General features: G+C 43.1%; 1 protein-coding gene across 2 annotated transcripts in view; it reads right to left on the reverse strand.

Annotated features, from left to right (window-relative positions):
* Positions 1-697: 697 nt before the first annotated feature.
* Positions 698-27,628, reverse strand: part of PTPN20 (protein tyrosine phosphatase non-receptor type 20) — a 52,148-nt gene continuing 25,217 nt past the window's right edge. Inside the window, exons 6-10 of one of the 2 annotated variants that reach the window (XM_053304501.1) lie at positions 19,350-19,440; positions 10,440-10,774; positions 6,862-7,077; positions 2,798-2,860; positions 698-991 (exon numbers count right to left, since the gene is read on the reverse strand). In XM_053304501.1, coding sequence (XP_053160476.1) covers positions 911-991; positions 2,798-2,860; positions 6,862-7,077; positions 10,440-10,774; positions 19,350-19,440 — 786 coding nt within the window. In that variant the 3' untranslated portion in view covers positions 698-910. Of the gene's footprint in view, positions 992-2,797; positions 2,861-3,131; positions 3,262-6,861; positions 7,078-10,439; positions 10,775-19,349; positions 19,441-27,628 lie in introns of those variants that run through there. The other variant, XM_053304502.1, reaches the window with a different exon arrangement.

Here is a 27,628-nt window from a genome sequence, read left to right on the forward strand (position 1 = left end):
GGCGGTGGAGGTGCCTGATAGGCTGAGGTGGCGGGAGCTCACGCATGGCAGGAGGCCGTTGAGCTGCGGCCAACGGTAATGGTGGAGGAGGTGTCAAGAGTCGACTGGATCGCCAGGAAGAGGAGGTGGCAGGAGGGAGGAGAATCCGCAAGCGGGTGGGGGAGAGAAGCGGCCCAGGCGGGCATCAGAGATGCCTGCCTCAAGACAGGGGGAAGGGGCTGAAGCGGGGGGGGTCAAACTAGGGGTGCAGATGCTATGCGCCCAGTCAGCTAGTACATGGTAATTCTGCTACTAAAAAAACAAACTCCCTTTTACTTTTGAATTAAAGCATACTTGCAGAGGCACTTTCCATTTAACATTTCTTAGACAACATTTTAATCTATTGAAACTGCTCGAAATCTTTTGGACAGCTTTTAACAAGTTATTTCCTACCACTAATGTACTTAACACTTCCATGGATATCATTAATCTCAAGGGCCACATTCAAACCAGGAGACGGCAATAATTGCATCTTCTACTGGAGAATTCTGTACTTTGTTCAGGCATTCTTTTTTCGCAGTCCTCCTTCTCAGGTGTTTGGTAAGGAACAGCAAGTTCTTATATGGAAATAGCCACACCGCTATTAGCCCCAGTTAATATCCTGGACACCAGCACACATACAATTACAACATACTACAACAAATACTAGCAGATCTGATTTCAGTTACAAGCATGTGTGTTTTATAGATAGTTTCCAGCCATGTCTCTACACCCATGAGCCTCTTTTGCCTAGGCAGAAATCCATGTTTTTCAAAGACTGAAATACAGTGCAACTGCATTTACAGTACCTCCCCATGCCCCTTGGGCATCTTGATGGAATAAGTTGCAAGTAGAGTCCAAGATAAATGGTGACAGAAGAATTTCAGTTTCCTTACTGCATTAGATGGGAATCCATGTTCTGAATATTCTTTAGGACTTCAAGAGCTATTTCATAGCAAAACATATACTGTTCCTGGACATGAAAAGGGAAACAGTCAATTATATTATACAGCATAGAAAGGAGGACCCTGAGAATTTACCAGGTTTCTGGGAGAACCCCACCTTTCGCCCCTACAGCAACCATCTGCATTGCCTTCAAACCCCCAGAATTGCTGCCATTGGTGAACTTGGGTCCAGTTACAACAGAGATGACAGAGCACCTGAAGCTCACCAACTGATGCTAGAAGAGTCTCCTTATGAGGCAGAGGGATCACCTCAAGAGGAAGAATCAGAACCAAGCCCAGCTGCAAGGGCTGAATAGTGCCAGGAGATGGGTAGAGACTTACTGGTCCTTATTTAAGCTCTCCAGCCTCAACCCTTAGTTGCTGGTGCAATGGTTCACAAATTATTTGATTGCCTGGCTGCTTGATGTCTTGCCACCAGTGGTGACCTGCTTTGGATTCAGACAATGTCACTGTGGTAGATGCAAATGTATTATAAACAAATAAGATTAAATATACAGAGTGGAGGTAACTGAGTGGGGCAAAACTGGATCTTTTAGATCCTCCTTCCTTCTGCTGTACCAGGTCTCTTGCCTTAGTTTTTCTAGGTTTCTTTTTCCTTTATTCACCCATATGCGCTTATTTAGTTCATGTGTTAGGGAGAAATTTATGTTGCCAGCATTTTCTTTGGTTGTGCTTTGCTCCCTCTCAGAGAGTAGATGCAGAGAAGTAAAGTGCTTAAGGTATGTCCTCTCCCTGCAAATGTCTTCTCCATGCAAAAGCAGACTTTGGTTTGGAAAGTCCAGTTACAAATCAGACTATTGTATAGGGAAGGGAACTGAAGGGAACTGAAATTCTGCTCTCACATGAAATTAAGCAAACATACATAAAAGCACATCATTATCAAACAATTTTTAAAGATAATTTTTCAGAGAACTAGAAGTCTGTATCACAGTGGTCTTGTGAGCAGGGAGAACATGTACAGTTGAAGGGACAGAATATATTCTCCTGCTTATAAGCAGCAGTTAATCAGTGCTGAGATTGATTCTGCCTGAAAAGTTGTATATCAAACCTGGAATTGCTGCCATCTGTAGGCTATATTCCATGGAGGGTACTAGCCCCTGTTTTCATGAACTTTTTGCAGATTCAAAGAGGAAGCTGCCTGTTATTTTAAAAACAGGTTCCAGGGCTGAGCCCTGATAACTCTGAGCAGAAATGAAACTGTATGGCAGATGTACTTGACACCATGAGGCTGTTCACACAAACAACCAAACCCAGGCTTGGACAGTTGTGCCTGGGTTTGATTGCCCATGTGAAGTGCTGGGATCGGAGCTGGTCCCGGTGTTGCCTGCCCCACAAGCCCGAGTTTTTAACCACGGCTTTAACCTGGGTTAAAGGGTGTGAACATGCCCTTTACCCCACATAGCCCGAGCACACACAGAGTTGGGCGCCTAGAGCTCCCAATTCATGGAGAATCTCCCAATCCACTGTGCTGCTTGCGTGGTGCATTTGGGATTCCTGGAGGCCAGGACTCATTTCCTGGCCTCCAGTGATCTGCAGTGCTCTGAGCATGTGGGTGTGTGATGGTGCACAAAAGAGGAGATCACTGGTCGACTGATCACTGGAGATCACTGGTCGTCACTGGGGAAAGGTAGGTTCATCCTTGCCTATCTCGTGGTCATGTGTACAACCTTAATGAATTACTAAGGTCTACACATAACTAGAGCTAGCCTGTACTTCCAGGCCTGCAAATAGACTGGTACTTGTGGTTTGTGCATGAATAACCAGTTAATTTCACAGTATTTGTGCAGGAAGACAACTGAGCTGAACATTTTTACCTTGGTTTGAATCATTCCAAAGCGTTGATGTCTCAAATCTTTTACTATCTGTTTGATGTCAAACTGCAGGAAGAAAATAAGGCTATTTATTTGCAGCCTGTCGTCATAGGTGGAACAACAAGCTTAAGTGGAACAACAAAACATAATAAAAGCTTGTAAAAATAATGCCATTGTTGCAAAAACCCTCTAAGGAAGATCAATTCTATTATGCCTAAATTGCTGATAAAAAGCTGAGGCTGAGAGTAGGAATGTGGAAGAATTTTGGGGGTTCACTATTACGTTCTTAAAATTAAAAAGCTCATTCATGAAACATTAATCATTCATTAAATGTATATTTATTTAGTAATAAATTTAATCCATTTTCTTTTCCCATTGGGAGACCAGCTGCTTTTCTACTATCTGTGTTTGCTCTTCAGTTTCCATGACATATTTAGGTATTCTATTGCTCTCCCAAGGGATCAGACCTAATAACAGATAAAAAATCATTTTTATAAAGATTCAACTATTAAAGTATCATTAGTTTTAGACCAAGCCCTAGATACTAATTGTTGCTCATGTGGTGCAAAGGAAAACTCCTAATGGGATTATTACCTAGCTGACATTATAAACCTCTGGACAATGAAGTCATGCAACTCCAGAATCAGTCTGCCCAGAGGCTAGGGGAACATCTTAGGGCAGCTAATATACAAACAAGTTTTTTTTTACTGCAGGTTCTATTAGCAAGTGCCATAGCTTTTACCTTGTCAGTGTCTGGTGAGATTCTTTAGTCTGAAAGAGATATCTTTTACATGCTTGGGAGTCAGATTCCTTGGGAGCCAGCATACAATAAAGTAAATCTATATATAGCATTCTCAGACAGACACAAAGCTGGTAATATATAAACATCTCAACTTTGCTAAAAAACCTAAAATACTCCTGGACTGTTACTAGTACTAAAATACTCCTGGACCACTACTAAAAATTAGATGGAGTCTTAATTAAATCATGATGAATTCTACATGCTATAGCACAAAACTTAGCTACACTATAAACCATAGATGCTTAATTGTCTAAGAGAAGAAATTAGACATAAAATTTGCCTGAACGTTCTGGCATAGGGGTAACTAAATTGCTATGGGGCTCCCAATAGAAAATAAAGTTAAACATGTCCCACTGTTTCAACTACTCCTGCATCACAAGAACTGGTACACTTGATATTATGGGACTTTACTATATCTACCCTCCCACAGTGCAGACGGAAGCACATTAAATCAAGCCATAGAAAAAGATACCCAATATTTTTAATTTACCAAATCAGATAGATAATCAGCTGGCTTAAAACTGGCGGTGGGTGGGGAGCCTCCAAATCCTAATATGACTGGAAACTAGACTCGGTTCATTTGGTCGTCCAACATCTGAAGCCTTTTGTCCAAGAATTAATCTGCCCTGTCCATAGCCTTTTGATAATAAATGTATAGAAAATCCATAATTTTTCAATCAGTATGGAAACTGATTTCCATACTGATTGAAATTTCTCCACTAGTATTAGTGGTGCTGAGCTTGATGAAAAAAATAATCTTTAGACAATAGTTAAAAATAGCCATCCATGCCCTTGTTTCCACCTTCTCTAGCAATTGCATTGTGATTTGCAGTGAACTTCCTGTTTGGGCACAGTAGGAAGGAACTTGCTTTTTGGGCTCAGAAATCTCATCACAAGCTAAAGGGGTAAAGGAAGTATGGACTAAGGCCACTAGTTAACAGGATATGCTTGTACATTGGGTCAGATTAAAAAGTTTCTTCAAAGTCCAGTGAGATAGACCTGGAGGCTGTGTGGCTTCTCTTGACCACCGAAGGCTTGGTCTATAGGAGTTTTCCTTTTTACTCTGTATAGCAATAGCAATAGCAATAGCAATAGCACTTACATTTATATACCGCTCTATAGCCGAAGTTCTCTAAGCGGTTTACAATGATTTAGCATATTGCCCCCAACATTCTGGGTACTCATAAGCAACAGTTAGAGTTTAGAGCTTTGACTAAACATAGATTTAATTTAAATTCTACTTTGCACGGAAGAACAGTTTTTATTCTTCATTCTGTGTAAATTCCATTGCTGATTCTGGCTGCTAGGAAAAGTGATAAAGATATGATTGATCAGTTAGTTAATACAGAATATTTGGATTTGTTTTTGGGGTCTAGCATTTGTTTCATTACTAGGAACAAACGAGCCCAGTTTGGTTCAATTATCTGTTTATTCACTATGGAGTAACTAGAACCTGAAAAGGGCTGACCTGAAAAGGGCTAACTTTCTTATGAATTATATGTTGATGACTATATTGAGTGTTTTATGAGGTAAAAGGGAAACTTTCATGAAGATTTGACTGAGCTGTTCTTTGACAACACCAGAGAAGATAAAAACTTGACAAGAGCTGGTCTTGTGGTAGCAAGCATGAATTGTCCTCTTTGTTAAGCAGGGTCCAGCCTGGTTTGCATTTGAATGGGAGACTAAATGTGAGCACTGTAAGATATTCCCTTAAGGGCATGGGGCTGCTCTGGGAAGAGCACCTGCATGCTTGCATGCAGAATATCCTAGATTCCCTCCCTGGTATCTCCAAGATAGGGCTGAGAGAGACTCTTGCCTGTAACCTTGGAGAAGCTGCTGCCAGTCTGTGAAGACAATATTGAGTTAGATAGACCAATGGTCTGACTCAGTATATGGCAGCTTCCTATGTTCTTAATGAAGTCATGCAACTCCAGAGTCAGTCTGCCTGATTATGAGCTGAATAAAAGCTTCATGGAAGCTGTTAGATTGTTTGCGAATTATTGTATAGGAGAGGCAACCGGTCGGCTTGGTTATGTAATGGAGAGAAAGAGGTGAAATTGCATCACCATTAAGAATTAATTTGGCTTGAGATGCTACAGTGGTTATGCAAATTGATGCCTCTGATTTGTGTAATGACAATACATGTAGTACGTTGGTCAGTTATATTTCCTTCTAGTTATAAGGAAGGACCCAAGTTAAAAGACCAACAGGAATGAGACCTGAGAAACCAGAGAGTGGATTGGTGGGGAAGTGGAAGAGAGAAGAGGAGAAACTGAATGGGTATAGTCTTCAGGGTCTAGGTTTTTTTTAAAAAAAGTAATGCCAATATCTTGTCAACAGTATGAACAGTGGAGGGCTTGTGGTGAAGGGAAAAGAGAATGGTGACAGGGAACACTGCCCTAGCTGCAACATGGATTTCGTGGTGGCCAAACTTCCAGAGCATGAAAGCTGGACTAGAAATGGAGACTGTGGATCAAGATGCTGTGTAAGAAAGCCTTATAAGTCCAATCAAGGTGGAGCTTAGGTTAAGTTAGAGCTAATTAGCTGGGGAGGAGATCTGAAAAATGTAGAGACAAGAAGAGTATTTTAAAGTTAATTAGGGAAGAGTATTTAAAAAAGCAGTTACCTCTGCATATAATACACTGAGCGGATCTGACAGTAACTGAACAAGTTTAAGAAACTCAAGTACTTGTAACTGGGTTTAACTCAAGTACTCAAGTACTTGTAACTGGGTTTAACAGGGGCAGAACTTGTAACCGACCTTTAAATTAAAAAAAAATTTGGTTTGACATCTGTTCTCTGTCCATTTAGGTATTCTAATTCATAGTTTAATCTCTTAACTATTATGCTACATCTACCAGCCTACTAAGTCTGCCTACCTTAATCTTGTTGCATTACCTTGCCTGGGGCAGCTGTCAATTCCCCAGGCCTAGCCACCATGTCTCCTTCTGATACAGCTTGTGTATAGATGTTTGCAAGCATATGCCATCAAGGAAGCATGCCTGCTAAGGCTAGAGTCCTGGTAGCCATCAGGAGCAGTAGGTCAGGGCCAACCCTGCAATTTACTGTTGTAGGATTTGTCATCTCTACATCTGTAATTCGGTCTTAATGCCAGGCATAAACTCCTCTAGAGTTTTCTTAGACAACCAATTTCTATAGAAAAACTATGCCTCTGATGGCTTGCAGCAAGATGCACTTCTATTGTTTGCAGCAATATAAACAAGGAATAATCATGTCTTGAATAACTGATTTTTACTGAACTTACAGACATATCTTCTTCTATATGGTTCAATAAAATATCCACACAAAGCAGCACCCCGCTTCTTCCAATTCCAGCACTGCAATGTGCAACGATAGGGCCAGTCTGGTGAATTTTTCTCATGTACCGAACAAATTTGACAAGATGTTCTGATGATCTGGGGGTACCATGGTCTGGCCAGGATGTAAACTGAAGATGCTGTACAATACGCCTCTCCTGAGTCTGCAAAATTAAGATGCAAAAGAATATATGCAAAGGGCAGAATATGCCCCCAAAACATTCTCCAAAATTTCTCTGAGGAAGAATTTCTTCTGTACTTTAGAATATTTATTATTTATTATTTATTCAATTTCTATACTGCCCTTCCAAAAATGGCTCAGGACGGTTTACAGAGAGAAATAATAAATAAATAAATGAGATGAATCCCTGTCCCCAAAGGGCTCACAATCTAAAAAGAAACATAAGATAGACAACAGCAACAGTCACTGGAGGTACTGTGCTGGAGTGGATAGGGCCAGTTACTCCCCCCCCCCGGCTAAATAAAAGAGAATTACCACATTAAAAGGTGCCTCTTTGCCAAGTTAGCAGGGGTGGTTAGCAGAATATTATCCAAAATTCTCATGAGGGTATTTTTCAGCTGACCTTTCAGAAATGACATTCCCCACCACCCAGCTTGATTCAGGAGAATAAAATAAAGAAAAACAGCAGCAGCTAGCCACATAAACAATAGAGACTTCTTTGATTTTTGCTTCCTTTCTATAAAAGGGCAAGAGAATGGCCCAGTTCATATGTAACACTAAACCGGAGTTAAATGGGGAAGAGGTTGGAACTCCATTACGTCCAAATGCATGAAATCACACGTTTGCAGCAAAAGCAACCTTCAGTTTGCCTCGCCAAACTCCAAATTGAACCTTCAGTTTGCACAAAGGTTTACGGCTGAGACCTCCAGTTTGGCCGCCAAAGCATTACATCTGACTCAGGGCACCACCATAATTGTGCTTTCACATCGATTTCTAAACTGCAATCATTGAGGTGGCAGTGCAGACCTGCCCAGGGATGTGGCAGCCCTATGCCAGTAATGCTTCTCACTGGCTGCTCTCAGAGAACCAGCCCCACCCCTCCTGTCACCTATTCAGCTATGGAGTTGCCTGACAACATGGATGCCATAATGCCCCATCCTGGAGTTTATTTATTTAATATATTTATATACTGCCCCAAACTTGTGTCTCTGGGTGGTTTACCATTAAAATCATTTAAATGTTAAAATCAGTTGTCAGCCTGTCAAGCTGTGCAGTCACTTGGGACATTCCATCTTCCCACTCTGTCCCTTGCTCCTCCCACCTGGCAGTCTGGTGCAGGATGACAGGTGCAGGGACAGGATGATAGGATGGGCACGAAGTGCTTTGTTCTCTGAGAAGGAAGCAACAGTGATATATGTGCACAAGCAGAAACACTCCAGGTGGCAATATAAGCAGGACACCCTATCACAACGCTGGGAATACTACTCACTCCACTCTTTTGCCCCCTAGCTCCCCTTTTTTGCCCTGAATCGATTCAGGTTTGGAAAATGAGGGTACGAATAGACTCTGGGGTGATTCAGGGGGGCTGATTCAGACCCAAAACAAATCGAGGGTGATTCGGTTTGGGTACAAATCGAATCAAAAAAATCGATTCATGCACATCCCTACTGGAAAGCTGCAAGTGCTTGACAGAGCAGAATAGCTGGATCAGCTCTGGTGGATCAATCCTGCAGATACAGAAGACATGAGTTTCAAGACATGGGAGTTTCCCCCTTCATTCAAAATCTTTTTGGATCAGTTAAAAATTGGACTCCGTGGAGACATATTGGGGAGGGGGGAAGTAAATAAATGGGATGGAACTATGTCAAGTTGCATGTTGGAATGTTTCTGTTAGTGTGTATCTGCTTAAGGAGACTGGTATATCTTTACATTCATGCAAATTCAGTTGCTTAAATATTGGATCCTTTAGAGACAGAGTGGGGAGTGGGGTGGGAATTAGGCATGTGCCTGAAACGTTTCGGAGGCCATTGTAAAGGCCTCTGAAACGTTTCGGGCTAGGGGCCGCTTCGGCGTTTCGGGCCGGCAGGGGTAGAGCTTTAAGGGCGGGGGAGGGTTTACTCACCCCTCCCGCTGCATTTCCCCCGCCGGCGTGCTGTCGGTTTTAAGCCCCTCGGGGCGGCAGCATTCCTCCCTGCCACCCCGTTTCTGCCCTAGGCCGGAAGTGGCCAGAAGTCGCAAGTGTGCGTGTGCACGGCGTGTGCGTGCGCACACGGCAGAAACGGGGCGGCAGGGAGGAACGCTGCCGCCCCGAGGGGCTTAAAACCGACAGCGCGCCAGCGGGGGAAATGCGGCGGGAGTGGTGAGTACACCCTCCCCCGCCCTTAAAGCTCTACCCCCACCGGCGCCGAAGATCGTCGTGTACATCCCTAGTGGGAATATGTTAAGTTCATATTGAAATATTTCTGTTAATGCATATTTGCATAAATATACTTGTTTTTATATTCTTACATTCTTGTGAGTTCAATTGCTGTTTGTGTCCTCAAGAATCCACGTGTTTAAAAATACTGTGTGTGTCATGGTATGTGTGTATGTGTAGGGTGATGATTAATTTGCAGCAGGCAGGGGGCCTCCAAAGGCCTTTAGATGCTGCTGCTTAACTTGCTGGGGGGCAGGGGCTCCAAAGGCCTTCAGATCCAGGCTCCGAAAATACCTAGGTGAACCCCTGTTTGGAACCCCTGAGCAGCGGACATTCCAATTCAGATGAATTTGTAGCAACCACCATGAGGCCCTCCCCCTGCAGACCAGGGGCGTATCTAGGGGTAGGGCAGGCAGGGCACGTGCCCCGGGCGCCACTTGAAGGGGGGCGCCATTTTTCTAAAATTAAAAAAAAAAATTAAAATGGCTGCTGGAAAGAAAATGGCCACCGCGCATGCTCAAATGGCCTCTGTGAGTCCCTAGGCCATGCCAGGCCTCGCAGAGGCCATTTGAGCATGCGCAGTCGCCATTTTGTTTTCAGTGGCCATTAAAAATTTTTTTAAAAAAAATGGCCACCGCACATGCTGAAATGGTCCCTGCGAGGCCCTAGAGGCCATAGAGGGGAGGGGAAACCTTTGCAGACCCCCCCCACAGCCTTTAGGAAGCCCCCCAAAGGGGCTACAGGTAATTTTTTAAATTAATTTTTTTGAAAAATTAAAAATAATAATTCTTTTTTAATTTTTTAAAAATTAACATAATATAAGTCACTGTACACATATTCAGTTTGGCACTATGTACAGAGAATCAGATGGGTGTCAGATGTTTGGACAGGGGGCGCAATTTCAGTGCTTGCCCTAGGCACTATTTTCCCTAGATATGCCTCTGCTGCAGACCTTTCTGTTTCTGGCTCTGGGAGAGGCTTTTCACCAAAATTGGAGGCACCTGATACTGGCTGATAGTTCTTCCCAGCATTTCCACCATGGGGCAAAAGAAGGAATGCTTAATGAACAAAGAGAAGCTATTCTAAATATGTGCAAAGTTCAAACTTTATATCTATATCATTTTTCTTGTATAGTCTGTGTGCCTTACCTGTTTGTCCATCATTTCTATCATTCTAATGATAAAACAATCCAGGATTTGGTAGTTATGCAGTCGCAGCTGGAACTGAATCAAATCCACAGAATCATGGGGAGGCTCAGGCCAGTATCTATGGCATTTTGATATTCCACACTCCATTTCTCTTGTAATCATGGCAATGACATTGGAGTGATTTTCCCAAATCATTTGCCAGAAGTCATTCATGGTACAAGCCAGAGGTCCCTGGGTGGAGATATAAAAATACTGCTTTTTGCCCAGTGGCATGCGAATGTAACTGGCATTGATGTACCCCTTCATCTCTCCAAGGGGAACTCGTGTCTCATCATCTGGGAACAAAGAAACAACAAATTTTTCACTTCGATCCAGACTATAAACTTTTCATGAATATATAAATTTTGACACAGGGCTACTTTCAAGGAAATAATCCCCACATTAATGGGAATTAAAGTAAGTAAGTATGAACTTACACTGGCACATCTGGTATGTAACTTGCTTACTGAGCAAAGAGGCACCTTTTAAAGTGGCAACTCTCTAATATTTAGTAGGGGAAGAGCAACTGGACCTATTCAACTGAACATAGAATCTCTACAGTGGCGGTTACTGGTGTCTATCTTCTGATTCTTTTTAGATAGTGAGCCCTTTGGGGACAGGGAACTACCTCATTACGCACACACACACACATACACACGTAAACTGCTTTGAGAACTTTCATTTGCAAGTAACTACAACCAGAAGCCAGAAGATAATGGGCTGGTTCAGACACAATGTCCTCTGGCATATGTGATCAGAATGAGGTATATAAATATGTGTAGTAGTAGTAACATAGAGGCTGCTGAAACTAACCCATCGTTTTCTGCGTTTCCTGATATTTGTGAGAACAAATGATATTGTCTGAAAAAAACTCAAATGGATCTCAAGAGACTACAAGGCAAGAAAGAGTATAGTAAAGTGAAGTGAAGGATTTGGAGGCACACGTGGTATTTTCCTGTAGAAGGTCAAGGTATTGGAAGAGAATCCAGAATCCTGGAAATAAACAGCTGGCTACAAAGGTAGTTTCATGAAGAACGATTCAGATTACTATGCTATCTAGATTGAATTAGATGGGTTTTACATCATGAGGACTGGGTAGAACATGTTTCTTTTGCTATCCTCATGAAATGACCTTTAAACTAAATATGTATAGAAATAAAACCATACATATAAATATGGATGGAAATAAAACCATAAATAAAGCCTAAAGGTCATTGGTAGAGGTCAGTTTGCTGTTACCACCAGCTCATTTGGTGGCGATTGAAAACTGGCCTTCTCTAGGGTCGCCCTGCGGCTCTGGAACACACTCCCAAATGACATCAGATTCTCCCCATTTTTGGCTGTTTTTAAACAGCTTTTAAAAAGACATATGTTTTATCAGACTTTTAGTTTATGATGTTCTACAGTTTTAAGGTTTTATTTATGGTAATTTTAATGTGTTTTTACATGAATTGTAGGTTTTAGTTATTTGGTTACATTGTAAACTGCCCTGAGATTTTATATAGGGAGGTATACAAATATGACAAACAAACAAACTACAAAGCCAAGTCCTGGAACAAAAAAAATGTGTCAGAGGCAGAATGGGGAAGAAAATGCTCAGAAAGAATTTTGCAAGTAACTAGAACAGGAACAGCCTGCAGATAATGGGCTCTTTTGGCTATGATGTTATCTGGCACATGTGATCAGGATGGGATTGTGTGAAGAGTGTCCCTATCCTGACATCACAGGAGATGTGGGATGTTGTGCTGGGAAAATGCTATTATTTATTGAGGATAAGTAATTTCTCTGCAACATTGGGTTATGGGCCTAGTTGTGAAGCAATAAGTTGTGAAATAACAAAGAGTTTGTAGGCAAGAAAACTACACAAGATGACTACTGTTGCATCTGTGGGGAGGCATCCCACTGTTGAGCTGCTTCATGAAACAAACTGCAGAACATAGTCCTTCAGAGTGAAAATGTTGCTGCATACTCTTGGACTATCTTGTGTTTTGGAGGAACAAAGACCAACAGAGAACAAGAATGGGATTCTGCAAACAAGCAAGCCATGGAACATGTATCTCTGACTGTAAGTGATCAGTTAAACTATCATATAGAAGACAAAAATACAGCAAGAGAGATGTGGGAAAGACTGAAGGAGGTTGTTACTAGCTGTGCTTATTCTGCCTGGCTATCAGAAGCCTCCCTGTTTGCAGTTGGATCTCTGGGCTTGAGGATTGCAATTTGGATATGTTCAGGAGCATCACAACAACATGAGCTCTCTGTTTATGGTACACATGGGGACAGGTCACTTAGCTGGCAATGGGTTAGTCACCCCTAGATTTGGCTGCAAATAAAGCAAATAGGAATGGGGATCAGATGTATGCCCCTTCCCTATGCGGAAGCCTTATCTAAGCAGAGCCCAGAATATAACTAACTATAGTTATCTTTCATCCAAGACAGCTCTGCACTCTAGAGTGAACTGCCTCACTCACTCCCCTCTCCTTTCAGGAGATAACAACATGCTATTAACCAAGCAGGAAGAAAAGTAGATAAGATAGTGAAGCAATGGTCTCTTCATCACAAAGAGGATGAGTCAGTGACGTAGACGAGGTGTATCTGCTGAAATTATTGATAGGATTACTAGAAAGCCCATCCAGGCACAGATACTCTTTCACACACCTGCATACTCTTATTTTTCATCACAAACAGCCTTAGAACATAAGAACAGCCCTTCTGGATCAGGCCCAAGGCCCATCTAGTCCAGCATCCTGTTTTGCACAGTGGCCCACCAGATGCCGCTGGAAGCCCACAGGCAGGAGCTGAGAGCATGCCCTCTCTCCTGCTGTTACTCCCCTGCAACTGGTATTCAGAGGCATCGTGCCTCTGAGGCTGGAGGTGGCCTGTAGCCCTGCGACTAGTAGCCATTGATAGACCTCTCCTCCATGAAGTTATCCAAACACCTCTTAAAGCCATCCAGGTTGTTGACTGTTACCAAATCTTGTGGCAGAAAATTCCACAAATTGATTATGCATTGTGTGAAAGAATACCCCCGTTTCTTGGTCCTAAATTTCTTAGCTATAAATTTCATAGGATGACCCCTGGTTCTAGTGTTATGTGTGGGAGAGAGAAATTTCTCTCTATCCACTTTCTCCACACTATGAATAATTTTATAGTCCTCTATCATATCTCCCCACAGTCGTCTTTTTTCTAAACTAAAAAGCCCCAGGTGTTGTAGCCTTGCCTCATAAGGGAGGTGGTCTAGGCCCCTGATCATCTTGGTTGCCCTCTTCTGCACCTTTTCCAGTTCTACAATGTCCTTCTTTTGATGTAGTGATCAGAATTGTGCGCACTACTCCAAGTGTGGCCACACCATAGTTTTGTATAAGGGCATTATAATATTAGCAGTTTTATTTTCAGTCCCCTTCATAATGATCCCTAATGATCCCTAGCATGGAATTGGCCTTTTTCACGGCTGACACACATTGAGTCAATGCTTTCAATGAGCTGTCCACCACAACCCCAAGATCCCTCTCCTGGTCAGTCCCATCAGCATATACATGGTTGGGGTTTTTCATCCCAATTTGTATCACTTCACACTTCCAACACTGAACCACATTTGCCATTTTGTCACCCACTCACCCAGTTTGGAGAGATCCTTTGGGAACTCCTCACAATCTGTTTTCGATTTCACTAACCTAAATAGTTTGGTGTCATCTGCAAATTTGGCTATCTTGCTGTTTATCCCTACTTCTTGCTTACCCTGGAGGACCCCACTTCCTTGCACCCATTGTGCACCCATTGGACACCCTTTAGGCACTACCACTCACCACAACCCACTCTGGGCCACCCTAGTGCCCCCCACGTGGAGCTATAAGGCTGCTGAAATCCTCATTATTCCCTATGGGGGAAAGATTAAAGATGCACCAACTTCAAAAATTCCTTAAAAATCACCCCTTTGCCCAATTTCTTTGAAATTTGAGTGGTAGCTTCCACCCAGTGGGCACTACCACCCAGTCTACTCTTTTGCCCCCGGGATCCCATTTTTGCCCTGAATATATTCAGATTTGGAAAATTCAGTTAGAAATAGAATCTGGGGTGATGGGAGGGAGAGAGATTTGGACCCCAAATCCAAATGTGAAGACTCTACATCAGTACCTCTCCCTGGCGGTTGGTCCGGCATATTCAGAAAAACTCAGTAAATACAGGATTTTTAAAACTTGGACATAAATCGGGATGAGTTGAAATTTGGGAGGGAAAGTCCAATTTGTGTGGGAGGTGCTTCCAAAGATCTCTCATGCACTCTGGGGTAAGCCTGGCCAATCTCTCTCTCTCTCTCTCTCTCTCTCTCTCTCTCTCTCTCTCTCTCTCTCTCTCTGTGCAGAGATTTGCAGTAACAGCCCTGTGTGGGAAAGCTCCAGGCAAAATACAAAGTGTTGGTTGTAACTTATAAAGCCCTGAAGAGCTAGGATCCAAGGTATTTAAGAGAATGCCTTCTTATTCATGTATCCTGCCACTTATTAAGATCATCTGGGGAGGTCCAGTTGTGGTTGCCACTGGCTCGGTTGGTGGCAACTTGAAACCGGGTCTTTTCTAGGATTGCCCCTGGACTTTGGAATGTGCTTTCTAATGAAATTAGAGCCTCCTCTACTCTGAATGTTTTTAAGGACATGTAAACATACCTGATTAGTCAGGATTTTAGTTTATAGTTTTAAAGTTTAGAGTTTTTATCTGTATTTTAAACTCTTTTAATTGTGTTAATATTTTAATTGTTGTGTTTTTAGATTGTGAACTGCCCAGGGACTTGTGTACAGGATGGTATAAAAATGTGTTGAACATAAATAAATCTGGAGGTTCTATTTCGATGTGCCTGCTTGGTGAAATTCAGGCAAATTAGTCAAGACACTGTTTTGTGTGATTCTCCCAGACAAAAGAGATACCTGATGTGACCACCTGTGTGGTAGGGCATTTCCTCCTACAAGTGGTACACTTTATGAAGGCAATCTTTGTTGCTATAAGACAGTGGGTTGCCTGAGGAAAAAAATGTCTGAGGGTGGGGGGGACATAAACTAACCCAGGGGATGGTGGGGTGGGGGTGGAGGGGGGTGAATGAAAAGTAAAATGCAAAAGAGACAGACTGGGAAAACTGCATTAACCCAAAGAAGTAGGTGGAAATAAAAAGTGAAGGTAAGCGACAGAAGATAAAGGAATACCCTGCCCTTTTTAAAGGTAAAGCTGATCCATGAAGGAGAGACAGCTCTGAAGACACATTTACTGACAAGTGGCAGACAAAAGACTGAGGAGAAGAGGTGCTTTACTGGAGTATCAACAAGTGGGGCTCCTGCCAAAAAACTAATATGGTGAAGCTCTGGAAAATTCTGAAACTTGGCTCTGTGCAGGTGCAAATCCATACACAGAGACCACAATGAAGAATACACAGATGTGACATCAGAGTTATTGTCTAATCTTTGAGAAGTCCTGGCAAATGGATGTGTTGCCAGAAGTCTGGAGAGGAGCAAATCATGGCTTACATGACGTACAGCATTATGGAGTCATAATGCTGTGCCCTTAGACTGCTGCAGGGTCTGAAGGCAGCTCTGACACTGTTGAGAACAGGTGATTGCACTAGCAGTACTTCCACAATTATCCTCATTGTCACAAATGGAGAAAACTGAGGAAGCACCGCAAGCACAACTGCCGATTTTGAACAGTGTTGGTGCTGCCTTCCAACTCTGCAGCAGCCTTGAGGTGTAGTGTTACCTCTCTTTAATGCTGCGCATCATGTTAGCCCTTAGGATAACCCTACCCTCAAATAGGGGTGTGCACAAAACCGAAAACCCAGTTCGGTTCAAGTAGAACTGGACTCGAACTGAACCAGGTTCGGTCCAGTTCTGGGCACACTAGAACTTTTATTAAATAAAACAGAATCTATCAGCCACTTGTGGAGTGATCAGCTTTAATTTTTTATTATTAAAAATAAACAATCAGTGAAGTCTCAGTTCTTTCTGCCTCCCTAAATGGTGGGCTGGCTGACATTGCTTTTTTCGATATTTGCATCCTGAATGGGTATGCTGGAAAAAAGCATCATGTTCAAATAGCTCAAGCCTGCTGAATGTAGCCTCCCCACCTGTTTTTGGACTACAACTCCCACAATCCCCAGCCACAGTGGCCAATAGCCAGGGATTATGGAAACTGTAGGCCAACATCTGCAGGAGGGCCAAAACTGAGCAGCCCTGACTGAGATAAGCTGGTACATGAGCCAGCTGCTGAAGGAAAAAAACAACACATTGATATATAGAGTCTTTAAAATTCAAGGGTTCCCTACAAATTTGACAAAATTTGAGCACCATATTCTACCCTCAAGAAATTTTTGGGAGGGAGGCTTTTCTTCTCAAGCCTTGCTGAAAGTATCAGAAAGTAATTTAGGCTACACAGTAGGAAGGATGTCCTAACTGTTAAGTGCTGTTTGATAGTAGATAAACCACCCTGAGGCTCTTTAGGAAGGGCTGTATTAAAATGGATGGAATAATGGAAGGATGGATGGATGGATGAATAAATAAATGTGCAGTGGTGGTCCTATGAAAAACTTGCATGGATGTGTTAGGGATGCTGTAGCACTTCCCTGTACTGAACAGACAGCTGGACTTGAAGACTTGAAAAATCCCTTCCAAATCTAAAGCTTTGTGATTCCATTATTATCATTATTGTTCCAGTTTCTTTGGTCACAGGGTCACAAGTTGGTCACACTTAAATATTACTGTACTAAAATTGGCATCCTGACGAACACAGCACTCATGCTGCTAACACTGTGCTAGTGCTAGGGGGCTGTTGAAAATATGTCCCTGAGGGCCACACAGCCCTCAGGGAAATATTTTTGGTAGACACAGTGAGCTTCAGAACAAAGGGGAGACTGACAAAAATTACCCTACCCCCAGCGTCAGCACAACACTGGAGCACCTATTCTGCGTTAGTCTGGATGTCAGCCACTATCAGCAACATCTATTTAAATTTAACAAACAAAAAACAAACAAAAGCTAGCCACTATAATAATAGACTTTCTCTGCCTTGTTGTTAAAGGGCTTCTTTGCAGTTTTGACTGGTACCTAGAGATGAATGGGCATACATAGGCTGAAACTCCTTGGTATCAGGTGCTAGGGATGTGCAAACAGGTTCAACGTTGAACCGGTTTGGTTCAACTGTTCTGGGTCTAACTGAACCACTCCTTGTTCGCTCCGACTCCGGACCAAATACCCCTGGCCAGTTCGGAGGGTTTGTGATTTTGTTTTGTTCATTTGTTATTTTTTTTTCCAAACTTACCCCCTCTGGGGGAGTTCTCATAGGCGATGGAGGGATCCATGGAGGTTCCTACTCCCCCTACTGGCCTCCCTTAGTTCTTCAGCCTTTCCCCCTGGCATGGTGGCCATTTTGGAGGCTGCTGCACCTGCGCAATGGGCCTCTGTGTGGCCTGGCATGACCCAAGACATGCAGAGGCCCATTGCATAGGTGCGGCAGCCTCCAAAATGGCTGTCATGCCAGGCGGAAAGGCTCCCAAACAGGCCGAAGAACATTGCAACTAAAGGGTGGCCAGCGGGGGAAGGCGGAACTTCCACAGACACCCCCACCAACACTCCCTTGGATAACTCCCCCAGGGGGGGTGAGTTTGAAAAAAGAATTTTAAAATAAATTTTAAAAGCAAACTCGCAAATCCCCCCTAGACTTAACTGTACAGGTGGGGGGTGGCATTCGAGGGGGTGCCAGACCAAACTGTACCGGTCCGGTTCCGTGCACACCCCTATCAGGTGCAAGGTAACATAGGAACATAGGAAACTGCCATATACTTAGTCAGACCATTGGTCTATCTAGCTCAGTATTGTCTTCAAAGACTGGCAGTGGCTTCTCCAAGGTTACAGGCAGGAATCTCTCTCAGCCCTATCTTGGAGAAGCCAGGGAGGGAACTTGAAAACTTCTGCTCTTCCCAGAGCAGCTTCATCCCCTGAGGGTAATATCTTGCAGTGCTCACACATCAAGTCTCCCATTCAGATGCAACCAGGGCAGACCCTGCTTAGCTATGGGGACAAGTCATGCTTGCTACCACAAGACCAGCTCTTCTGGGAGTTCAAGTCTTGACATAAGGTATCATCTGTGTCATGTAATCATGTGAAGCCCAGCATTCTGAATTGCCCACTACCACATCCATGCTGCATATGGACAGGTGGGGAAAACATAGGAACATAGCAACATAGGAAGCTGCCATATACTGAGTCAGACCATAGGTCCATCTCGCTCAGTATTGTCTACACACACTGGCAGCAGCTTCTCCAAGGTTGCAGGCAGGAATCTTTCTCAGCCCTATCTTGGAGATGCCAGGGAAGGAACTTGGAGCATAGATGCTCTTCCCAGAGTGGCTCCATCCCCTAAGGGGAATATCTTATAGTGCTCACACTTCTAGTCTCCCTTTTGTATGCAACCAGGGTGGATCCTGCTTAGCTTAAGGGGACAAGTCATGCTTGCTACCACAAGACCAGCTCTCTTCCCCAAAACAATTTTTACTCATCTTCTCTGCCTTTGGAAGTGCCCTATGCTTTATGAAAATATGTCCTTGAGGATTGCACAGCCATCAGGGACACATTTTTAGAAGATAAAGGGCACTTCCAAAGGCAAAGTGGATTTGCTAAAATCATCCACCCCTACCCCGCATGTATGCTATAGTAGTAGGGAAGCTTCCAGCTGCATTATGAGCAATGTCCTGCTGCATTCTTGCTTCTTTAGTCAGGATGTAGTTAAAGCTGATCTAGAGCTGATCTTGATCAAGGCTAAAGCTGATCTTGATCAAGTAACATGTAGTTCTTCCCATTTACTCCTTGGACTGCTATACTGACAGTCTATTTTACTTACATGGCAGGATATCTCGATATCGGTTCTTTTCCCGATTTTCTGGTGCTTTACCAATCCAGCAGTCATCAATTGGCTTCATGTGTTCTAAACTCTAGAACAAAGGTAAAGATCAATATGCTTCATTTGCATTTTTTCTGAAAGAGTAGGTGTGTATAACATTTATATACACATTTATATATGTCAGGTCTGGTGTCAAGGGTTGCCAAATCAAGCATCAGCCTGGGGACCAAAGCCCACCCAACTGACTCCTGAAGCTTCAGTGCTCACTTTGGCTGAGAGACTCCTACCACCACTGCCTTTTCCTGTCCTCCCTTTTGGTGAATGGGCTTCCTCCCAGAGGTCCCTGGGATGGCAGGGGAGAGGGCCTTTCAATGGTGGCAGAAGCTCTACCGCTTTCCATGTATCAGCAAAAGCGCTTGTGGCTCCTGTTTTATCCACCCTCTGAAGATGGGAGGGACGTAGCTGCCACTACTGATGGGGAAGCTGATGGGAAGATCTAGAACTGTCACTGGAACTGCTGCTACCAAAGAAGTTTCCCTCCCATTTGCCAATACACCACTGATGAATGAGGGTAGGGGTGGGAAGAATGCATGTATTTGTTTTAATTATGCCTCTCCAAAAGACAGCATTGTTTGCTAGCAGGAGTAGTTTATTATTATATTGTAATAGAATAATATTATTCTATTCTGCGGGCAGCTTACATTAGAAAAATAAGCCACAATAAGACATAAAAAACTACAAAAGACAGCAGCAGATAAAATTATTCATTCATTCATTCAATTTATATACCACCCTTCCTAAAGTGGCTCAGGGTGGTTTACATTACAATATCTAGACCCATTTCAAACTGGATTTAGGGAAGGTTACGGGCAGGTTATTGAGATCAGGGATGTGTGACATCGAACAGGGCCAGTTCAGTGGTTCAATACTGAACCACCCCCAAACCAAACCAACCCCTTTTCAGCCCGATCACAGACACCCAGTTCAGGTTCGGGGGTTCCTTATAATATAATAAGAAACCACTACTGGACACCTCCCTAACTAGCCCTGCATAAATATTGGAATCTAGATCAGCCCAAATGCAAAATATTTTATCTGCAAAGAACTCATTGAATGAGTTATTTGAGACATTGATTGAGTTCTTTGAATGAATGAACTCATTGAATGAGTTCTTTGAGACAGTGAGACATTGTTTCTGAAAACAGATTTGAAACAGAAGGGGCTTGAGTTAAACCCCTAACAATTTGGAACATTTCTGCTGGATGAGAACTTGCAGACGCATTACGCGCAGAATAAAAGCACTACCTTGCTGCATATATTGCCACAGCATAGGCCTTCAAATGGGCTCTATGCTGTGTCTTATCAAATTCAAGATGAGTCCTCCTCCATTTGTTCTCCAGTCATCTACCTTGCCACTTCAGCTCATGTAGCTCATGTAACCCTATACCATGGAGCTAATTTTGAAGTGGGTTGGAGAGGATGCTTAAGAGCGATCCACCAGGGCATCAACAGAATCACTATCAGAACCAACTCCAAAACCCTCCAAGCCCCTTTGGACTCTTACTAGCCTTCTCGGGCGGACTATTCTCAGGTCCACCACCCCTGCAGGGGTCAGATGTGACTGTGAGACCAACCCTAACCATGAAGTAAGCAATTAGACCAGGAAACAGCAATTAGATAAGATAAAATAGCAGTTGGGACTAAAAAATGCTAATTAGAACCAGAAACCAAATTACAGCCAACTTTTTTTGTTTTTAATAAAGCTAATTTTAAAAGGAGGGTTTTCAAGTTCTGTTTAAAACTAGTCAAAGAGGGAGACTGACGAAGCTGTCTAAGAGGGCATTCAATGTGCAGGGGGCCACTACTGAAACAGCCCTATCCTTGGTCCCCACCAGCCAAATATGTGCCAATGGCAGGGCTGAGAGAAGGGCTAGAATTGATAGTCAGAGACCCTTGCAGATTAATATGGGTGAATGCACTATAACAGACACCTTGGTCCCAAGTTTAGAAGTCAATACTGAATCTGACTTTGAATCTGACTCAGAAGGAAATTGGCAACCAATGGAGACACAGCAGGATAGGTGTAAGTCTTGTGTCGTGAATACTGCCCACAAGCATCCTTGCGGCAGTGTCCTAAACCAGTAGAAGCTTTCAAACAGTCTTCAAAGGCTGTCCCCTGAATGCATGTATGAATGAATGAATGAATGTGTGCCATTGTGGCAGCTTCCCCTCCTCCGTTTTCCAGGCTGAGGAGGAGGGAGGGGGAGGGGCTGCTGTTGCCACATGACCCGACCCTCTACTCGACCATAGGGAATCAGAAAATGGGGATAATCTTCAGAAGCAGCACCACCAGCAGGGGTGGCAGGTTCACACCTTCCCCTCATCTCCGTATTTGCCAATAGGGAGGGTGGAAGAAACTGCCAACCTACTGTTGAGTTCCGCAAGCAACCTCCTTTTGAGGTAAAACTATCCTTCCACAGCGACCCCTGATGCTCACATGCCAAAGGCCTCTTCCAACCTGAAGCCAACCCTAGGACTGGGATTTAGTGCACCTATCTCTTTTCCTCTGGGAAGGGAGTCCTGTATGTGATATGTAGCTAATAATTATATGTATTAAATTTATTTACAATTTTAGTTTCATGTTGTTTCTAATTTTTTAAACTGAAGTTCTCTGGATTTTTGTTTCATAATAAATTTTATTTCTATTTTAAACTTTCAAAAATGCTTGGGATCTTATAAAGAGCTGCTTTCTCAAAAAATGGGCTTACTCTTGTAAATAAAATATGTTTTAAAGTTATGTGAAAAAATCACATGGTAAATGTGTTCTATCACTAAGACAACAAATACTAGATTTGTTTCTGAATTTGTGACTCCTCTTAGGGTCGCTTAGCATATTGCATCTTTTAGGAATATATCTAAGGAAACATACTATCAAAGTTTGTAATTACTTCCTTTGGATTATGCAGATATCCAAAAATGATTGAGATGCATTGTAAATCAAATATCATTGCTCAAAGTGATTACTCAGATGGAGTAAGCCTGCCCAGAATTGCAGCATCCCTTTTCTCCCCGCTCCCCCTATCCTTTCTTCAATAAACTGTCAGGTGGACAGTGAGGTCATTCCCACAACCGTTTCTGGGGCAGGGAGGACAGGCGAGGGGAAGGCAGGGTCAAACCTACCTCCCCCCCCAGATGATTACTGAACTCCTGTGCAGCATGTGGCTCATGTGCCCACACAATCTGTGCTGCTTCAAGCAGCACAGATCTCTGGAGGCCTAGAAAACGATGCTCGGGCTGCAGATATCCCTTAATGCACCAGGTGAAGAGTGCAGTGCATTGAGCCATTTCCCCTCAAGCTGGGCATTCTAGGCACCTGGCTCTGTGTCTGCTCAGCAGAGGTGTAACTAGGGAAAACGGCGCCCGGGGCAAGCACTGAAATGGCACCCCCCCACCGTGCCCCCCCGTCGCCCCCCCCAACATACTACATTATACTTAGGTTTTTCCTCACAAGCGCCCGCCGCCGCCGCCAAGCCAGGCCACTGACTGGCCACCAGACGCCAGCAAAGCAATGGGGGGGCCCGCAGGCGGCGCGGAAGGGACCGCTCGTAGGGAAGGGGGCACTGACACGCTCCCTTGACTGCTGCAGTGCTGCTGCACTGAGCAGGATACATTTGTATTAAAAAATTTTTTTTATTTTTTATTTTTAATTGGTCATGGCGGCGCCCCCCATGTGACCAGAAAAGATGGCACCCGGGGCACGTGCCCCCCCTGCCCCCCCTATAGTTACGCCTCTGCTGCTCAGGCTGCCTGCATACCCAGCAGACACATGATGCCAGACCTGGGTAAAAGGGCCCACTTGTGTCCTTTTACCCAGATAAAAGCCTGAGTAAAAAAACTCAGGCTACCCAGGGAAGCAGCGCCAGGATTGGCCCTGATTCTGTTGCTTCACATGAGCAGCTCTACCCAGGTAGGGCTGCCCAAGCCAGGGTAGGTCTGCTTGTGTGGACAGCCTCAGTGTCTGCCTCATCTCTCAAAATTTCGTCAGTGTCTTGTAGGCTACCCCTCACTGTCAGAATACTGACAGCAGAACTTCAATTTGACTGGCAAACTTATCAGCATTTTAACTTCATTGTCAGATTGGTCATGCTCTCTATAACATCACCAGCACTTGCTAGCCATAGACTTTAATAGGGTAGGAAAACCATAATAACTTTTAAACTCCTGATCAAAACTTCAATAAACCACTAAATGGCACTCTTTCCAGACAAGCCTGAACAGAATACATCAGTCATTTTCACCAGATTTGAATGAAATGTATGATACACGTGGATAAACACTACACATAAATGTTTTTTATTTATTATTCATTATATTTTTATACCACCTAAGATGCACCGCCTAGAGATGCACATGTCAGGTGGTATATAAATATGATATATAGACAGATAGACAGATAGTGTTTGAGGAAAAGGGGACAAAGTGTCAATTTTCAGCACTTTTTAACTTGCTCAATCTGTTGCTAAGGAGAAAAACTGGGGTCCACGGAACAGGAGAGGGAAGAGAAAGCAAGACCCATGAACAAAAAAGGTGAATAATGATAAATATATAAACAACCAGCTCTCAACACACATCAAAATAATCAAACACAACCGTATGAACACATATGAAAATACATGTAAAAATACAACAACAAAATGCCAAGTAGAATAATGAAATACAATGGGAAAATGAAAAACCAGTTCATCCTGAGGCTTTAACATGCTTGGAGAAATTTGATCATATAAGAGATAGTTTTCTACTTTTGTCCTTTTCTAATGGGAACTAGCCCCTGATGAAGCTCCTGGCAAAACAGCTCCATATCCCGGGGTGGCTGTCGTGTGACTTTCCCTAGTGTGCCTTGTCTTCCACCATCTTTTATTGCTAGTCATTGCAGAGCAGGTTGCTTACTTTCTTCATATGAAGGAATCATGATTTGATCAACATGCATCTTCATCACTTCACTGAGTAGTTTGTTTCCTCTCTTTGGATTTGAAGACTCATCACAAGTACTGCATGTACTTCTCAATTTCTCATTTTTGAAGACATCTCGGACTGTGTTTGGACACCTACATAAACTGGTTTTTCATTTTTCCATTGTATTTCATTATTCTACTTGGCATTTTGTTGTATTTTTACATGTATTTTCATATGTGTTCATAGAGTTGTGTATGATTATTTTGATGTGTGTTGAGAGCTGGTTGTTTATACATTTATCATTATTCACCCTTTTTGTTTACGGGTCTTGCTTTCTCTTCCCTCAATCTGTTGCTAAAGCTGTTGCTTTCAAATTAGGCACATTTGTAAACCTTGTCTAGTAATTATAAGCAATACAATATTGAAGCTTATAACGGCAGAACCTTTTTTCCTGCTACTCACCTTAACTCAAGGGGCACTCATGTGCCCCTTTAAAATATTTATTGGGTTGTCCTGTTTAGAGTAGATCCATTAGATCTGTTCAGAGTAGATCCACTGAAATAATAGTACTTAAATTACAATGTAATCCTATGCACATCTACTCAGAAGTAAGTCCCACTGAATTCAATGGGGCTTACTCCCAGGTAAGTAGGTATAAGATTGCCACCTTAGCCATTATTAACTTAAATCTGGTTATTTCAATGGATCTTCTCTAAACAGGATTAACTTTGGATACAACCTGTTGTGTGTTGATTTTTATTTACATATCCCCTCCACAAAAGTTCCTTTGGATACCCCTACAAGACAGAATTGCTTAACTCCTATTTTCTGTCTTCTCCTACAATAGAAAAATGACCCAACCTAGGAACAGTTGTACTAATGGAGAAATCACCCTTCGTTAGAAATGTGGTAAGAAAACACATAGCCAATTTAAGTGAATTTAAATCTCCAGGGCTAAATCTCCATGGCTTGACCTCTGTCACTTCTGGGGGCAGAATCAGAATAAGTGGGTTGAAAGTACAAGAAAGAAGATTCAGACTAGCTATTAGAAGGAGCTTCCTACTTGTAAGAGCTGTACAACAGTGCAGCACCATCTCTTTCATGCAGTGGTGGGATTTCCTTTGCTAGGGGTTTTCAAACATAGTCTGGACTAGGGGTGTGCATGAATAGGATTCTGTGGTTTGTTTTGAAATTGAAACAAATAATGAAATCCTCAAATCCTTTTCATTGACTAATATGCCATGTGAGAGGCAGGCAGGTTCAACACAGCAGGCAATGTTGTGACATGCTGTTGCTGCTGCTTGGATCCTGGCTTGGTAAAATAGCTGGTATTCCTGCAGGTACACCTTCCAGAGCTGGGGTTCCCAAAGCTGCAGTTCAGGGAATTCCACCCTCATTTAGCTGCTGAATTCCCCTGACTTTCAATTTCTTAGCCTACTTTCCTTTAGGGAAGTAAGCATATGAGATCACCCAGGGGTGTGTGTGTGTGCGCGCGCACCTAATAACTTCACAATACCTGGACCAATTTGCCCCAAATTTGGTACAGTTGTAGGGACACAAAGGGACACCTCAATGGTGTAGTTTGTGATGATGTCATCCACCCCAATTCAAGATGGTGGGCATGTGACTGTTTGAGGTGGAAGTGGGCTAACTTGGAAGATGGTAATTAGGATTATAGTGAAAAGAAAGTTCACTATAAAATTTTCACTACAGTGAAAGTTCTTAACAAATTTCTTGTTTACTTAACCTTTTTAGTTGAATGCTGCATTCTTCAACATAGTCTTCTAACTGAACCATTCTTCAGTGGAGACAGTGGCCTCTTTTGCATATTTGCCCTCATTCTCCCTGCTGCACTCCCAGATGATTCAATCTGAGTGTGGGACACTGTGGAGGGGACTGGCTGAGGGATTCCTCCTTCTCATGAAGGAGAGCCATGACAGCCAATTAGAGATGGAGAGAGGGAGGAACTTCCTACCCTCAACTCCAGTTCCAAAAGCTGTAATCCTTTGGATGACATACCACTGCTTTCCAACCAGAATTTTTGCCGCGAAACCAAGGAGGAACCGAGGGTGCCAATTCAGGTTTGTGACTGGAAAACCTGGTTCACTTTTCTAATGGAACCTAGGTTTCTTGTATTTGGATGACCACAAACCCAAACCTCTGGCATGGTTATGTGTTTGAGCCATTGTGAACACTTTAGAGCCTCCTCTTCTACCTCTGCATGTCACTGCTGCCACCATTGCCACCTCTGTCATTGCCAGCAATACCACTTGCCTGCCTTTCAGCAGGTTGGTTCAGCTCTGACCACACCACTGGCAGCTGGTGGTTCCTGGGCAGGGCAGGTGATGGGTGGAACCACAGGTAGTGAGAGGTGGAGCCAATTGTGGGCAGCTGTGGAGATAGAACTAGGACTAGGCAAAGTGCAGATTTGTAGCTAATGAGTGGGATCAAAATACAAACACACAAACACAAATCTCAATTGCTCATCAGCAGAGATACAGAGAAATATGGAAAACATCAGTTGCTTTATAGTGCTTAACATGGCAGGATCAATGTACAGGCCACAAGTAAACCACAGACCAGAGGTTGCTTCTGTGGAGAGTAAATGCATTCAGAAGTCACCAGGGGAGCTCTCTCTGCCTGATTATTTAAAAAATGAATACTACTAATAATAAATAACAATAAGAAAGAACTCTGAGCCAGAGTTGTACAGTGGTTAGTGTACTGGACTAGACTGGGGAAAATCAAATCCCCATTCAGCCATGAAACTCACTGGGTGACTCTGGGACAGTCACTTATCTCTCAGCATAACCCTCATAGGGCTGTTTGGAGGATAAATGTAACCAAGTGCTTCACTTGGCCTTCTTGTGGGAAGCACAGGCTATACATGTAAAAGTAAGATCTAGATAAGTCACAGGTAAAGCAGAGATCAGCTACAAAAGTGGAGAACAAATGTATTCTGAAGTTACAAGGGCAGCTCTGCATGCCTATTTCAAAAATGCATACATAAATAATAGAAACATCACAGGTTTTTCAGTGATCTTTACTGCAGCTATGAACTATTTCTTTAACTTAGAGGACACCATGGGAAGCAAAGATACATGGGATACCCTCTCCTTACTCCATGCCTACTGAACAGCTGGGTGCCTGCCACTCTCTGCCCACCTTGAGGGCCCATCATTTAGCAATAGCACTAGCAATAGCACTTACATTTATATACTGCTCTATAGCTGGAAGCTCTCTAAGCGGTTTACAATGATTTAGCATATTGCCCTCCAACATTCTGGGTACTCATTTTACTGACCTCGGAAGGATGGAAGGCTGAG

Source organism: Hemicordylus capensis, chromosome 3, assembly GCF_027244095.1.
Source record: "Hemicordylus capensis ecotype Gifberg chromosome 3, rHemCap1.1.pri, whole genome shotgun sequence".
Taxonomy (NCBI): domain Eukaryota; kingdom Metazoa; phylum Chordata; class Lepidosauria; order Squamata; family Cordylidae; genus Hemicordylus; species Hemicordylus capensis.